Below are 15692 nucleotides of genomic sequence, written 5' to 3' on the forward strand. Positions count from 1 at the left end.
ACGTTTAGAGATCGGTCCACAATTTCCCCTCTCAGACTGAAATGATGGTCTAGTTGGCAGGCCTTACTGACCTAGATTAAGATTTGATTGAATCCACTGTAAACTGCTTGAATGCCTATAGGCTCATTTTTGACAAAAAAGGTTTGATTTAAATAAAGCCGTTTAATATAAACATGTAAACATTTTTGATACATCAAATATTAAACTAACTTATTTGAAATCTTAATATAATCTTGCTTCTGACATATGATTCATAAAGCCACATAAATCAAATTATTTTCTGTTCTGACTTCATAAACATTTAAATAAAAAAATACATTAATCATATTTATTCATTCGTCTTACCGTCTCACTATTCTACACAAATTAACTTTTATGGGCAGCAGTGCTGACAGCTCTTTAGCACATGCATTTAAATGCCTCATACGCACTAGACCCTACATAACTATTGAGTTTGTTTTGACAGAGCTGGTGTGGCCCTAGGCCAAGTCATTTCACCAGCCTTGAACATGTTTATTTAAAAGTACAACGCATGCCATTTTCTGCAATTACTACACACAGAACAACCCTTCTCAAGGTATAAAATGTGTTCAATGACATCACTCTCCAGGAGGGTAAATTGCATGTTTGGCACATGAAAACATAACACATTGCAAAGACCGCAGAACCAATCAATTCTCCTGACTAACTTCAATTTCAGCTCAGAAAGAAACAACATAATCAGAGATAATGCAGTGGGATTTAAAAAAATCTAAACAATTCAAAGCATGTGATGAATGAAAATCGTATTGCTTCCAGTCCGGTAAACACTAGCTGGAACTATCAACATGTCACTTTGAGTAAGATGTTCTGAAAATAAATCAAGGGGTACAAATAACATCAAGTAAATAAAAAGGAAATTCACACGCAAGTTTACTTAAAACAGCATTCGGTAGAAACGTCAGATGCTCAACTGATAGAGCATCAACCTCTCAAGGTCATGGGTTCTAGTCCAGGGGAATGACAGTGAAACTGTAAAATGCATGCTTGAAATGTCACTACTGATAAAAACGCATACATGTATGCATCACTTCTATCGTGTTACCCCAGATATAGTGTTTTTGTACTGGGCTGTGGTCCTGAAGTTCTGGTCTGGAGTCAAATTGACACGACGGACGTGGAGCTCGTTCGCGAGAACACGTGCTCGCTGGTAGAAATACAGTGAGAGTTCACGGTCCATGAGAAAGTTGTGGTAGACAGTAGCCAACCGAGTACACAGCTTTAGCTGAGACCTCTTGGTTCCCAGGTCCATAGCAGCAGCCAGTGCAAGATGATAATAGCCAGCTGCGTCAAATGGGTCCTGGAATTCAGAGGATACTTCAAAATATTTTAGGAGTGGATATTGGAGATGTGCATTATGGTTTGCAGAGCAGCACTTTATTGATCTTTTTCAAATCATCTGGTGGGACTAACTTTTACTGTGGGTATTAAGCTCTTTTCCTATTGACTTGATATAATGATGCAATCATATTATTTGCATACTGAATTGTGACTGGTTCTTGCATTTGATTTATTTAGCCATGACAATGTCATTTCACTCCTAAACTTGCCTAAAATTCAACACCATTTTTCTGTATTTTTATTCACTTACAGCAAATGCACATTAAGTAAGATGACGCACATGCATACATAGTTTAGAGTGGATGCATGTGGTCATGAGGTAACATATAATCATGTTTTTAATATGTACTTAGACTGCCATCTTCTGGTTTAGTTATGAACTCAATCTATAATTTTCCATCTAATAAATTGTTACAATGTGAAAAATGTAAACCTTTAAATTTTGGTTAAAAAAACAAAGGGGTGGTTTCCCAGAAAGGAATTAGATAAGCAATGACTAGGCTTTAACTATGACATTTAAGTCGTTTTAACAAACATCCCTAACAAAACATTTTTACTTTGTGTATTTTGAGAGAAAACAATAAGACTGATGTATTCTGAGATACTTTATGTCGCTGCAAGCTGTTTTCAGTTTAGACAGCTGTAATATCTATTTTATTCTAGGACTAGCCTTAAGCCCCGTACGGGAAATCACCCCAGATTTTACATCATGGCTTTGCAAAAGAAACAGGTTATCAAATCATCTCATCCCTGTGTGATTATTGAAGCCATCTGTGGGTCTTTTACCTTTAGATCATAGAAGATGATGTCTCCCAGTGTTTGGTAAACCCTGACATAATACAAGGCTTCCTCATCATACTGCAGGGGTGAGGGACACAGGGACAGGGCTTTTAGAAAGTGGTGCTCTGCCATTTCAAACTGATCCACACAATGATACAACGTGGCGAGTCGATGGAAAGCCACCCGCTCATTTAAATGGTCAGCTGTAAGGAAAAAACCAGGGAAGAATTGGTATCAATCAAGGAGAAATTCTTTTCTTAAGGTTTTGGCAGTTTCGTGAACATGGGTTTACCATGTGTGCCTTATTCTCAGAAACAGATGAAACATTTGGCAGGAAGCCACAGTCTGATCATAATTCAGTGCAGTCTTATGCCGTGAATAAGTAAAATCAAAACACAAGTCATAGCTCTACAGTATAGGCTATTCAAGGGTTTAAGGTGGATGTGATATCTGAGTCATCTGACGGGTGGATTTACTTTTAATTTACATGTATGCATTTGACTGATACTTTTAAGTTACAGAGTACATTATAAGATTATATCCCCAAGTGTTATCCATGCTTATTGAACCCATGGCCTTGACAGTGCTAGCACAATGCTGTATCAATTTAGTGTGTGTGTACATGTGCTAACTTACTCAGACTCACGCTTATGTACAACGCAGTTTGAGCAAACTCAATGGCCTCTGAAAACTGCGTCAACTGCAGCAGGAGTTCTGAAAGCTTGTTACACAGCCTAAGCTGAGAGCGCACGCTGCTCGTCTTCACCGCAATGGGAAGGGCTCGGTCCTTATGAAAGCACAGATATACAAACACAGATGTGTTATATTTGAATAAACGACATCCCAACTTGCATTTCACTTTTGAATATAGTTATTTTGATATCAGAAATATGCATTGGAGGAAATACCGCTACGTTAATCTTGTATCCTGAGTACATTAGAAATCTATTGTTAAATGTTAACCTAGTATTAAAACCTAATGCGCATAATCTACCCTGTAAAAGCAGATGGCCTTCTCTCTGTCTTCTGAGCTGTTGAAGAACACATCTCCTGCTGCTTCTAACAGCTCCAGGGTGAATAGCGTGTCTCCTGTGCTCAGAGCCACGTCCTGGGCAACCTGTTAAACACAGCAAATTCACTAGAGACAAACATTTAGAGTTATGCATTTTAGCAGACAGTTTTCTCCTTACAGCTATACATTAATAATTCTTGTTGGTTCTGACCTTTACTATCCAGTCCAAGTTTCTATCTCTTATAGAAAAGTCATACGTATATTGTCCTGATTAACAATTGTCCTAAACACTAATTTGAAGAATCTAAACATAAAACAAAAATGTGGATAATCAGTACATGCAATACACTTGAGAAGGCAGTTCATACCTGCACGTAAAGATCCACTAACTCCTTTTGCTTGAGGATGTGGTAAATTTTTCCTGCCTGTAGCCAGGCATGAGCCTCCTTCGTCTTTCTGCCCGAGTCAATAAAAATGCCCAGGCTCCGTTTGGTATAATCTAAAGCAGCCCTGTTTGCTCTGTGGCAGGACATGAGCAAGAACTTGTTATTTTGCATTTGTTTAATATGCTATCAAATTACTGTTATACATGATAACTGATTTGCACAACCTTGTTATTGTGGGCAATTCAAAATACTGTGAATAATTTTAGGTGATTTCTGACTATTGTATAATATAATATAATGATGCTTCATGGTCCATGATCATTGGATGCACGTGTCTGGCCTGAAGTTACCTTCCGGTCTGTGTTTGTTTATCGGTCTGGCTAGTGGCTACTCATATAACTATTTATGTTTTATGTTATAATAATTGTATTAACAAATTTTACGAAATGCACAATTGTATTAAGTATACAATTTGTTCAATGGGTCGTGTAACTTTATCGAATTTAAGTTTGCAAAAGAGAAATAATCTGCAGCGACTCCATTCTTGAGGATGTGTTAAATTAAGTTTGGATCTCAAAAGCATGCATGCGCATTTATGTTATTGCTCTGAAACCATCTATACCGTAATGTCACGATAAAAGTCCTCCAAATTATCGTGATGTGAAAAATGTGTACAGTAATATGCCTTATACTTTGTACTGTCATATTATTTAGACCAGTAGGTTCAATATGCAACAACTTGGTGAAATACAGTATATAAGCCTTTCCTGAATACTGAAGTAATGAATATATTCATCAAATGTTAGCATGCTAAACTATACAATTATTTATCAATATTAATGTTCAGAAAGTCACTTTCTAATTCTATATTTCATTATGAGCATGTCAGTTCTAACCTCTCTGTGCCCAGGTTCAGGTATAGCTGGCTGATCTTCTCCAGTATATCTCCCTCCAAACTCTTGTCTCCAATCAGTTGTAAAAGGTTCAGTTGGTGTTCATTGTAGATGATACACTGAGCTTCATCTGGACACACCTCTTCATACAGGTGACACAGCTGACGTATGGCTCCCAGCTGACCTGTGCAACAAGCAACATGATACAATTGATTATTTACGACAGTAAATACAATACTGTATCTTGAGTTTTTGTAACACTTACTATCCATGTCATCAATGTGGACTGCAATCAACAAGGCCCACTCATAATAGATCTTCCCACTCTCATAGCTTCGCTGAGAAATCAAGTGTCTCCCTAACTCAAGAAGCACAGCAATAAAACTTAATTCATGTCCTTCGTCCTCAAGCTCTGAGAACAGCTCCACTGAGCGGCTGAGGTACTCCTCTGCCAACCTCTTGGACTTGACTTGCAAACACATGAACCCGAAGTTGGCCAGCACTATGGCCCAGTTATGTCTATCTTCAAACTCCTCGCAAATCTCGACTGCAGCCCGGTAACTCTCAGAAGCTTGCTGGATGTCTTTGGAACGTCTGTACGCGATAGCACGCATATTGTACACCACACCTTCCAACTGCGTTGTGCAGTGATCGGGGAGAGATGACAGCACACCATTCAGAACCTCTAGAGATCTGCTGGGTTGCTGGTTGCAGATGTACAGCCATGCCAACCACATGAGAGCATCGGTAACATCTGACTGTGTGACGCCGGATGCGCCGCTGTGGTCGAGGAAGGTGCGCATGTAACAAACAGCTCTGTCCGGCATGCTGTGTTTGTGGAAGAGCCAGGACAAACAAAGGGCATGGATGTAAGTGAGCGCAGGATCCTCGTTGGAGGCCACTAAAGAGGCAGCATGGGTCAGATAAGGAGCCACTTGAGTTGGGATGGTCACCCTGGACAGCTCCGGTGCATTTTCAAGTAATAGTGAGATGCCGCAAAGACAGTGTGACACTGTGGATCCAACCTAGAGAATTACATGAGCACGTTCATTATTATATACGTATAAATACAGTATATATACATATAAGATGGATATCTCAAGATGAACTAACCTGTAGTGATGCTCGCCGTGCACAGCTTTCAGCCAAATGTGGAAGACCCTGGTCGCTGTAGAGTCTGGCTAACACCAGGGAAGCATGGCTCCATGTCGCATCACAAGAACCTGAAACCTCATCAGCAAGAATCTGAAGTCTTTCAATGAACGGGATTGCGCTCGTGCCATCTTTAAGCTTCAGGTGGAGTTTTGCCAAAAGAAAGCAGACTCTGGCTTCCACAGATTTGTTCTTGGCCAAGATAGCTTTCTTTAATACATACTTTAATATCTCAGGCTCCTCACAACCAAGCAGACAATTGGGAACTGCCATTAACACAGCAGAAAAGCGCTCTGACAAAAAGACAAATTTCTCATGGTTTTTCTGGGTTAGGTAGATGAACGCCAGGTTGGAGTAAATGGCAGAGAGCAGAAACGTGTCTTTGAAATAATCCCTGGGTACACTCAAAGCTTCCTCGAAGTAAACCCGAGCCTGCGAGAACTTTGACCTTCCCGCACAGAGCTGCCCAAGAAGGAAACAGATTCGACTCTGTGCCCACGAGAGGCGATTCTTTCGTGCTATTTCTCTGGCTTCTCCTAAATATGCCACTATGTCTTCTTCATCAGAGTGACCCTGGAAATGTGAGATGAGGAATTCTGGGTATGCGCTGTAAAGGAGAAGAAATTCTGGGTGGTGATCATGGCTGTTCAAGAAGGAGAGGAGAGCATGATGTCCGTCCGGACTAGCGTTCTCCTGCTCTGAGCAGACAGAAAAACATAGGGTTCCCGCAGATGCCTCAGTATCAATGGCTTCTTTTTGTGTTTGGTGCTTGCTGCTGTTTGAGTTAACCTCATTTCTTGGGCTCTCATTTAATTTCCTCAAAATGTGGCTGACTTTATGTTTTAGATTGTTCGTTTCTGTTTGATGACACTTGTCTGGAGAAAAAAAGTAAAAGTTGGTTAGAATTACATTTAACATACGAAGGTTTCAACATTTTACTGCTATCTTTCCGAAACCATGGATGTCAGGATGTTTCAGGAAATGGAAGAAACACTGTACTGATGTCAAAGTTGACAATGCCTTTTAAATCCTTTTTATTGGTTATAAAGTATTTTTTTCAAAACCCATTGACAAACATAAAGGTTGACTGATAATGATGATTTATTGGAACAACAACAAAAATCACGAAATATGGAGATAAGAAATACAGCAGCGTTTTATGGGTTTACTTTGAGCATCGAACTACCGCACTCCGTACTGCACTGTATGCAGCGCTGCGCAGACTGAGCGACGTATGACATCACATAGTGACGCGCTACTGAGATGTCATATGCGTCACGGTCTGCGCAGCGATGCATGAACAGGAACAACTTTAGTTAGCGAGGCCTACTGCGCTAAAAATAATAACAGCATAAAATTGACACACTCTGTATTAAAGTGCTTCATTTTTAAAAAAAATAGTCACAAATAATCACTTACTTTCAACCGTTCCTGGAATTTCCTTTGTCAGATCTGTAGTATGTAAAACAAAAGTTTGTTAAAAGGAGCCAAAAGGACAAAAAAACGTTTACTTCCGGTGTTGCGCTTTAGCGCCTCTAGTGGTTTAATTAACGAAGTATAACTTTAAGGTGGTGTCGGGCTGTCTCCTGGAAGCGCAGTTAACTACACAGATTATTTAAACAACCGACTTTAGTGAGTTAAAAACGGTTGTAGTCCTTCATGCTATCAGTGTGGCAGTAGAATCTGAATTTCACAAAAACGGAAGAAAAAAAATCACGCAACCACATTCGGCTAATTGGATTCGCATAATAACGCCGTCTCGCCCATGCGGCGGAATGCCTGCCTGTCGGTCTTGTAGTGGTCTCGTAAAGATTAAATTGTTATTTTATTGTGTTTTGTGCATTCAGAGTTAAGAGCGCTGACAGGGATGTCAAGCAAAAGATCAAGAAACGGTAGTGGATCCGGGCTGAATGTCACAGTTCCGAGATGGGAGGAAATTCAAGGTAAGAACGCGCATAGACACGCAACGGACACGGCGCTAACTACAAGCTCAGCAATCAATTATGCGCACATTTGCATTGTTTTTGACTGCATTGACGTTTGCGTTTGGTTTTACAGATTTTTGCAACCCAGACAAACTGCTGTTATGTCCATATGACCCAAGTCATTTAATTCGGGCCTGCCGGTTTCCTTACCACCTCATTAAATGCAGGAAGGTTGGTGGTGTGCACGCCTAGATGTAAAGAGTTTGCGAGGCTCAACTCAATTCCAATTTCAACAGAAGTTAATGTAATGGCTTTAATCTGAATACTATTTTAATCTCACATTCTTGCTTAAAGTATATTTGTATACCAAACTGTGGATGTTGCTCTAATTTAGTTTTAGATGTGAAATCTCTAATTCTGTTTAGGAGTAATAAACTGAAGAGTTGATGTTGGTTCAGATTTTTATGTTGCATTTTATTTGCTTAACTGTTAAATGAGTTTTGCGGATTTATGATTTAGATTTGATCTGTTCAGTTTGCTTACATTGAGCGGTTGTGCCTCTGATGTAAATGTCATTGACAGAATCACCCTGAATTGATCGGTGAGTTGTGGACGTGTCCATTTAACGCACGTCACTTGATGAGAAAGGATGAACTGTCCCATCACATCTCAACCTGTTTGGACCGTTGCTCTGTTAATGAAACTTATGGTAAGCTCTCTTTACACCATCTCACTAGAATTGGTTTTAGACAACCTCAACATACTATCAGAAAGTGTGACTGCTGCAGACATACTTTATAAGTAAGGAAGATCCTTATATTGTATAATAATGAAGCGGATGGACATTATACACTAAACTTGATCTGACCTTTGAATGTTTAAAGTGGAGAATGATAAGATCGATAAGTTTCAAATCCCTGTGAGCACCTGGACTGCCCCTGCCTGTGATGAAGACTGGGATGAAGGTAAGAGTTGAATTTGAAGTGTGTCAGTAGATTTCTCAAAATACACTATGTGTGGACATGCCTGCCAATGTTGTTGTGTTCGGCTGTCAAACAGAGCGATGTTGTGAAAGCTCCACATAGCCATTTGTTTACACATTTTAGGGAAATGTGAATCAAAGCATCTTTCTTAAAGTTCTTTATCTGTACTAAAATAAGGATATGAGAAACTATATTATTATTATTATTATTATTATACCATACAAATTGTTAGATAGATTGTTCGTTTTTTTTAATGAAATAAACGCAAGCTATTAACATCACATCTTGTCTTCATTTTACAGAGATGGACAAGAATGCAACAATAGCGTCATCCTTTGTCTGGCGTATGTCCACGTCTCGGCAACCTCAGGACAGGTAAGTGTAGATCTCTTAAAACTACACTATTGAGTCTTACATAATAACATTGTGTGAATATTAATGTAGGTAATTATTGTAAACTTGATCAAATGTGTCCCTGGACAACAAAACCATTTTTTTTTCAGAAATTTAAATGTATACATCATCTGAATGCTTAATAAATAAGCTTTCCATTGATGTATGGCATTGGGATAGGACAATATTTTTCATAGATACCACTATTTTAAAATTTGGAATTCGAGGCTGCAAAATTTTGAGAAAATCTCAATTGAAGTTGTTAGAAGAAACAGGTTTAATATCATAATGATTTTTGGCATAAAAGAAAAATCGATCATTTTGACCCATACAATGTTTTGCTGGCTTTTGACACAAATAGTCCCCTGCTACTCCACGGTCACACTTGACTTTTCGTTTTATTGATTTCCTTTCATACACATGGAAATGTGTCTCACCTGAAACGGAAGCCTGTCTAAAGATATTTTGCATTTCGTTGGGAAGCAAAGTTCAATTTTGGTGAACTCTAACGTGAGTGCTTCAGACCAATAGAAGATCAAAAAGTCACAGCTTGACCTCTGGATAAGACTGGTTTTGTGGTCCAGGGTAACAAATGGGTTAAATCCTATAATATTCTGTACTAGGGAGGAACAAAGCAAGTGGAACCCTGGGCTTAGGGCACCAAGAGTTCTTCCCTGGAAAGTGGGCGAGTAGCTGCTCACAACGATTTCTTTACAAGACTACCACTGTACACCGAGGACTGGACTCTACGAGTGTGTGGTTACATGTTCTGTTATTTGTTGGTCACTAGTGTTACAGTGACAATTTTTTCCGTTTTCCAAAGGTGGAGCTGTGAAAGTTGTTCTTGGCTTAGTCGCACTTAAACCAGACAAAAAAAAGAGCTTACAAGCAGGATATTTAAAAGACTTTGTTTGGTGTGCTTTTGTGCCTGTAATTGTACTGTACCTTCTACTATCTTGGTTTGTTCATTCTCTATGATCATTCTGCTTTTGTTCGAAATAAATTTGTGAGCCTTACCCAGTTTGTAGTTTGTGCCGACATCACATCGGCAAGATTTCTTCAATGAGGCAATGGTCTCTTCTTTAATCTTCTCCTCATCCAAGGCAACAATTTGTCGGTCCTCATCTTTCAAGAAAATTTCAGATGATCTGTGGTATAGCCATATGATACAGTTACATTTACGTTTACTACAAATACAATGAGATACTTTACACCTTAAAATCCATGAAGTCAAAGACAAGGTGAGCCATAAAAAGGGATACTTATGTACTATTGTATGCCATTTTGTAGTATAGTAAATAGTAGTCTAAATTGCTTAAGCTAAGTGTAAGTGTGAGTTACAGATGCACTTACTCACAAACAGAATCAGTTGCTTTGACCATACTGGTTTTGACAAGTCCAATATCACCAGTTTTCTCCAGTTTCCCCATAAACCACTCATAACAGCCCACCAGCAGGCTAAGGATAATGATGTTTTCACCAGCCTGGAAGCTCAGTTCATCTGGCACATCAGCATCATACTCCTCTGTTGTCTCACAGACTCCTATGGCTATTAGTTAAGGTTATGGTTTTATGGTTAAATGTTCTTCTGAGATTTTTGGACTTCCTAAAACTATGGTTTATTTAGAATTATGTCTAATATGAAAATCACAAAAATGCATTGATGTTGTCATTGTCTTTGCAATTTCGTGGGTTTTCTGATCTAACCACTGTGGCTCAGTGGTTAGACCATGGCGGTAGCAACACCAACGTCTTGGGTTCGATCCCAGGGGATTGCACATAGTCAAAAACAAATGTATAGTACAATACAATGTAAGACGCTTTTGATAAAAGTGTCTGCCAAATGCATAAATGTAAATACATTTATCTATACAAGTATTCATTTTGTATAATTTTTTTTGGCCATATCCCAGCTTCACTGGCCTTTGTAACTTTATACCATGTGCTTCTTATCTTTAGTTGTTGAGTTATAACAAATAACAATTATTTGAACATTCTCACCTATTGCAAATGGAAGGTCACTAGTCCGCTTTCCTCCACCCACTAATAAACCCTCTGGACAGGACTTTAAAAACCATCTTGAGAATCAGGAAGAAATGTTATACTTAAGTTTTGGGTAGACAGTAGAGTATTATGATATTCCAAACGTTCTGCATACTCATGAAAGGGAATGACTGGCTCCAGAGCTGGTTTTGGTTTGGTTCCTCTAGATCCGTCAGCCAGGGATAGCACTGTCCATCCTGATCCTAAGAATGGAGGTTCAAACAGGGCAATATCTCCCTTCTCCAGGTACAGGTCACTACCTGATGTGGAGCTATCAAACATCTGATTGGCAGTGCAGCGGCCAAAAAAGGACCCTTAAAAGTAAACAATGCTGTAAGCAAGGGATTTTGATGTCATGGTGATATTATTTAGATGTCCTGTGTTTATGTTTACCTTCTTGCATTAGAAAGCCTTTATACATACGATGTAATTCCTCTTCTTTAATTGAGATTTCAATTCCAGAATCCCGATCCAGGGAGATTAACCAGAACTCCTGGTCCATGAGAAGATTTTCCATACACCGACCTAAGAAGCCTTTTGAAATTGGAAAAAAGTGGTGAGCTATAAGTTTGAGTAAAAATACTTGCTCTTACTTGTAAAAACAGTTTTACACAAAAATCAAACAGACCCATTCTGTGGTATGTGCTAAACTTCCATATTTCTTCAAAGGTTTTAAAAGTGATATATATAGTCCTTTCCCCACTGTTAACAGATACCAAATGTGCTGACAGTTCCTGTCAAAAAGAAAAGACTCATTAATGCTTCATGCTCTGTAGAATTAATCTTGATTAACATATTAAATAGTTCAAATCTCCAAATAGTGATGACCATACAGAGATTAGGTTTGTGACCTCTGTGAGGTCTGCTTCCAGCACACAGAGTTTCCTGCACAGCACTTCCTGCGTGCCCTTGTCAGCAGGAAGTCGATCTGGCCCCTCCACCATAGCCAGCTGCATAGCCAACACTGCAACAGGAAACGGGTTACAGTTAAAGATGCCCCAATGCACCCTCAAATCACCTTTCATACAGAAAAATATTCCAGTCCGCTCTAGTAAATGTGTAAGAATGACTTGTCTGTTCCTTTAGGATTAGTAGAGTAGTAGTATAATGTAAGGTGTCCTGTTATAATAAACAAATCAAACTTTAATGCACCGCTATAAATTCAAATCGTTCAGTATTCAAATCAAACCAAGACTATTTTTATGTATCATTTTGTTTAGATTTGATATTTTTTAGAGCAATAATATGTCTTTAGCTCATCGTTTTGGTTTTGAACACAATCATGTGATGCTTTACTGTTGTGTTTAACCAAGAGGGTTAATAAGTGACTGTCAGTGAGTTTGTAGAGTCCAAGGTATGATCTCTAAAAGTTACTCTTTTTGAGTGTCACCACCTGCACATCATACATACAATACCGTGCAACCACAACATCAAACGGAAGATTTATATACCATACAAAGTCGAGAGTATGAAGATCAAATTGAATACTCTTCTCTAAATGGTCAAGCATTTACATTGTTAGACTTCATTTGTATAAAATGAGTTGGAGATACATGGCATGGGCTATTAGTGTATAGTCTTGAATGAAGTTACCTGTAGGTATATTGTCCTCAGAAGTTGCTGAGTTTCCTTTGACACTTCCCCTTGAGGTCTTAAAATCTGAAAACGTGTTTGCACACTTAATATTTGCTTTACTAATGGCATACGTCAATGTGACATTTAATTCATCCATTTAAACTGATCTAAGGACAATCATTTCTAAGCAGAGGAACATTAGACAAAAAAATAAGATTTACAATAGGTTTGAATCTGCTGACAACTGTTATAACAAGGGCTTGCTTTTAAATTTCGACGGAGCAGTAAAAAGAAGAGACAATATTGCGTGTGTATATATAACAACACAAATACACAAACATACTCCTACCCACGCCTTTACCTTTTGAAGTTTCCATAATAATATCCAGTTCATTTCGTGGGTATTCAATCGAAAGCTCTCTACGTATCGATCGATTTTGGTCCGGATCGTACTCCACGCCGTTACCGGTGTTGTTTGAGTTTTTCCTAGTAGCGGATGACATCCCGATCCGTTTGGCGCAGAACCGTATGACCGTGCGCTCTCTGTCACGCGCTCATCCCACTGACACACATAAACGCGCACAGGTGGCGGAACTGATCTAACAGAGCACATTACATCATGACAAGGCTCGGTTTCCTTGTTTAAATGTTTAATAGCGACAAACGTACAATATCATGCAGATATGTATTGCTGATGCACGCTTGTTGGTATGTGCGCAGATTGTGTGGCGTTGGAGCGCTTTTTACATAGTTACTTTGGCACGCACACAAAAGTTTGTAATCGCATTTTGAGTTAACAATGAGTTTTAAAGGAGCAAATAGCGTTGAGAAATGTTTGCGGCTATTGTGCTCTCAGACTCGGTAAAGGTGTGCCTGTAGCCAACATTTGGGTGATCTCAACTTGTCCAGTGTGGTGTGTCAGCATTTCCCCTTCCTCTCAGGTCGGGGCTTTAGATTTAAGGAAAAGGAGTTTAAAGCTACTCAAATAAATTACAATGGCAATTATTCATTATAATATAAATGACATACAGTGCCTTGCAAAAGTATTCATCCCTCTTCATTTTATTCACATTTAGTTATGTAAATGCCTTATCTTAAACTACTTTAAATAACAAAAATACATATTCTACACTTCATGCACAATAATGAGAAACCAAAAAACAGGTTTGTGACAACTTTAAAAAAATATATATCAAAAATTAAAAACTGAAATACATTACAGAAGTATTCATACCTTTTTCTGGGACATTTGAAATTTAGCTCAAAAGCATTAGTTTAGTTGTCGATGTATCCACACTTCGAGAGGAGTTAACCTGTGGCAAATTCAATGGAATAAGTATGATTTCGAGCGGCACATACCTCTCAATAGTTGGTGCAACAGCTGAAAATGCGTATCAAAGTAAAAACCAATACATGAGGTCAAAAGAACTGACACAGATCTCGGGAAGACTCCTTAAAACAATCTGCTGTATTGAAGGTCACAGAAGCATGTAGCCTCCGTTAATCCTTAATGAAAGAGGTTTGGAACCACCATATCTCCTACTTGATCCTACAGGTTAACATCATACCCAAAAAACAACTGATGTACTTGTTGCATCAAAGAGTGCAGAACAGTACTCTACTCTAAGACAGTCTTGTCTCGTTGTTCCAAAGTTACCACAGGATGCAGTTCATGCCCACACCTGATGGCAGTGCGGAGAATGGGAAGCGGTGACCTGACAAGAGCTGAGATGATAGAGCTGGATAAAGGACGTGGTGACTTGACACGACTTCACTACAAAATTTCAAATGATATTAGATTATTGATGATAATCTTAAATCTATAATTTACCTTATTAGTACGTTTATTTATTTTTAATTTTAGCCTTGTCGTGCAAGCACTGTCGAGCTTGTGCAGGTGCAGCAGCTTTTGCCAGAGGGGAACTGGAGTCCCCTGGTTGGGCCTGGGTTCTCCTGAGGTTTTTTTCTTGATTGGAGTTTTGGGTTCCGCGCCACCTTTTGCATACTGTTTTGCACTATTTGCCTGGCCGGGGGGGCTGCTTTAGAATTAAGAAGTCTTACATAATTAATATTGCTTATGGAAATGTATAGTATGTTTAATATTTGACCTGTGTTTCTCTGTCCTTTATCTTAAATGTGTGCTTTCACTGTGAGTGCGTGCGTGTCGGTCTGTGTGTGTGGGGGCGCGTGCTTGTCTGTGTGTCTGTCCATGTGTGTGTGTCTATGTTGATGTGTGTAAATATGTGTACGTATTGTGTGTGTGGAGCGTTTGCATGTGGGCATGTCTGTCTTCTGTGTTTTCACCTTTTTCTTGTTTTTACAGGATACATGAGTTTAGTTGTTTTGCTTCTAGTCAATATGTCTCATGTACAGCTGCTTTGTTACAATAGAAATTGTAAAAAGCGCTATATAAATACAGTTGTTGAGTTGATCTGACCTCCGGTCCAAACTGAGCCATCGATCGAGAAGGGTCCAGGTTAGAGCAGTGACCAAGAAGCTGATGATCAATCTGGTTGATCTTCATGATCATGGGAGATGGGAGAAACTTACAGAAGGACAATCATCATTGAAACACTCCAACAAACTGGGCTTAATGGACGAGGTGCCAAACTCAAGTCTCTCCTCAGTGAAGACGCATGAAAACTTGAAATATGCAAAAACTTAGTTCAACGAATCTTTCAAACTATCAGAAACATTCTCTGGTCATGCATCATGTCTGAAGAAAACCAGGCACTGCTCAACCCCTGTACAATACCATATCAACATTAAAGTGTAATGGAAACAGCATCATGATGTGGGGGTGTTTTCAACTGCAGGGACTTGGACATTTGTCAGAGTATAAGAAAAGCTCAATGGCACAAAATACAGAGATAATGATCGTGAAAACCATCCCGGAGCATTCAGAACCTGGGACAGGGCAGAAGGTTCATTCTCCAACATGACAATTATCTTAAGCACACAGCTAAAACAATGCAAGAGTGGCTTATGGACAACTCCGTCCATGTCATCGAGTGGCCCAGCTAGTGCTTGGGCTTGAACCTAACTGAACATCTCTGTAGAACCCTGAAAATGTCTGTCTACTGATGATCTACATCCAACCTGACAGAGTTTGAGAGGATCTGAGGAAAAGAATGGCAGAAAATTGGCAAATGCAGAAGTGTAAAGCTTGT

At 39.1% G+C, this 15692-nt stretch overlaps 2 protein-coding genes across 3 annotated transcripts; one reads left to right on the forward strand and one right to left on the reverse strand.

The window, feature by feature from the left end:
* Window positions 1-196: 196 nt before the first annotated feature.
* On the reverse strand, window positions 197-13066 carry LOC130428540 (SH3 domain and tetratricopeptide repeat-containing protein 1). 2 transcript variants are annotated; one of them, XM_056756671.1, is made up of 18 exons: window positions 12884-13066; window positions 12541-12606; window positions 11799-11911; window positions 11576-11681; window positions 11341-11481; window positions 11063-11261; window positions 10906-10982; window positions 10258-10453; window positions 9922-10052; window positions 7023-7055; window positions 5565-6478; window positions 4717-5476; window positions 4455-4635; window positions 3541-3691; window positions 3155-3277; window positions 2797-2947; window positions 2167-2363; window positions 197-1339 (listed from the first exon to the last, which is right to left on the reverse strand). In XM_056756671.1, the coding sequence occupies exons 1-18, from the start codon at window positions 13023-13025 to the stop codon at window positions 1073-1075; spliced, it is 3948 nt and encodes a 1315-aa protein (XP_056612649.1). In that variant the 5' UTR covers window positions 13026-13066; the 3' UTR covers window positions 197-1072. The 2 variants fall into 2 exon arrangements, with proteins under 2 accessions (XP_056612649.1, XP_056612641.1); XM_056756663.1 differs by having other exon boundaries at window positions 11781-11911.
* Window positions 7085-9756, forward strand: LOC130428552 (gametocyte-specific factor 1). Its single transcript, XM_056756685.1, has 7 exons — window positions 7085-7235; window positions 7451-7546; window positions 7662-7759; window positions 8111-8237; window positions 8413-8493; window positions 8814-8886; window positions 9528-9756. Exons 2-7 carry the CDS (start codon window positions 7471-7473, stop codon window positions 9595-9597), a joined length of 525 nt encoding a protein of 174 aa, XP_056612663.1. The 5' UTR covers window positions 7085-7235; window positions 7451-7470; the 3' UTR covers window positions 9598-9756.
* Window positions 13067-15692: the final 2626 nt, after the last annotated feature.

This window comes from Triplophysa dalaica, chromosome 1 (assembly GCF_015846415.1).
Source record: "Triplophysa dalaica isolate WHDGS20190420 chromosome 1, ASM1584641v1, whole genome shotgun sequence".
Taxonomy (NCBI): domain Eukaryota; kingdom Metazoa; phylum Chordata; class Actinopteri; order Cypriniformes; family Nemacheilidae; genus Triplophysa; species Triplophysa dalaica.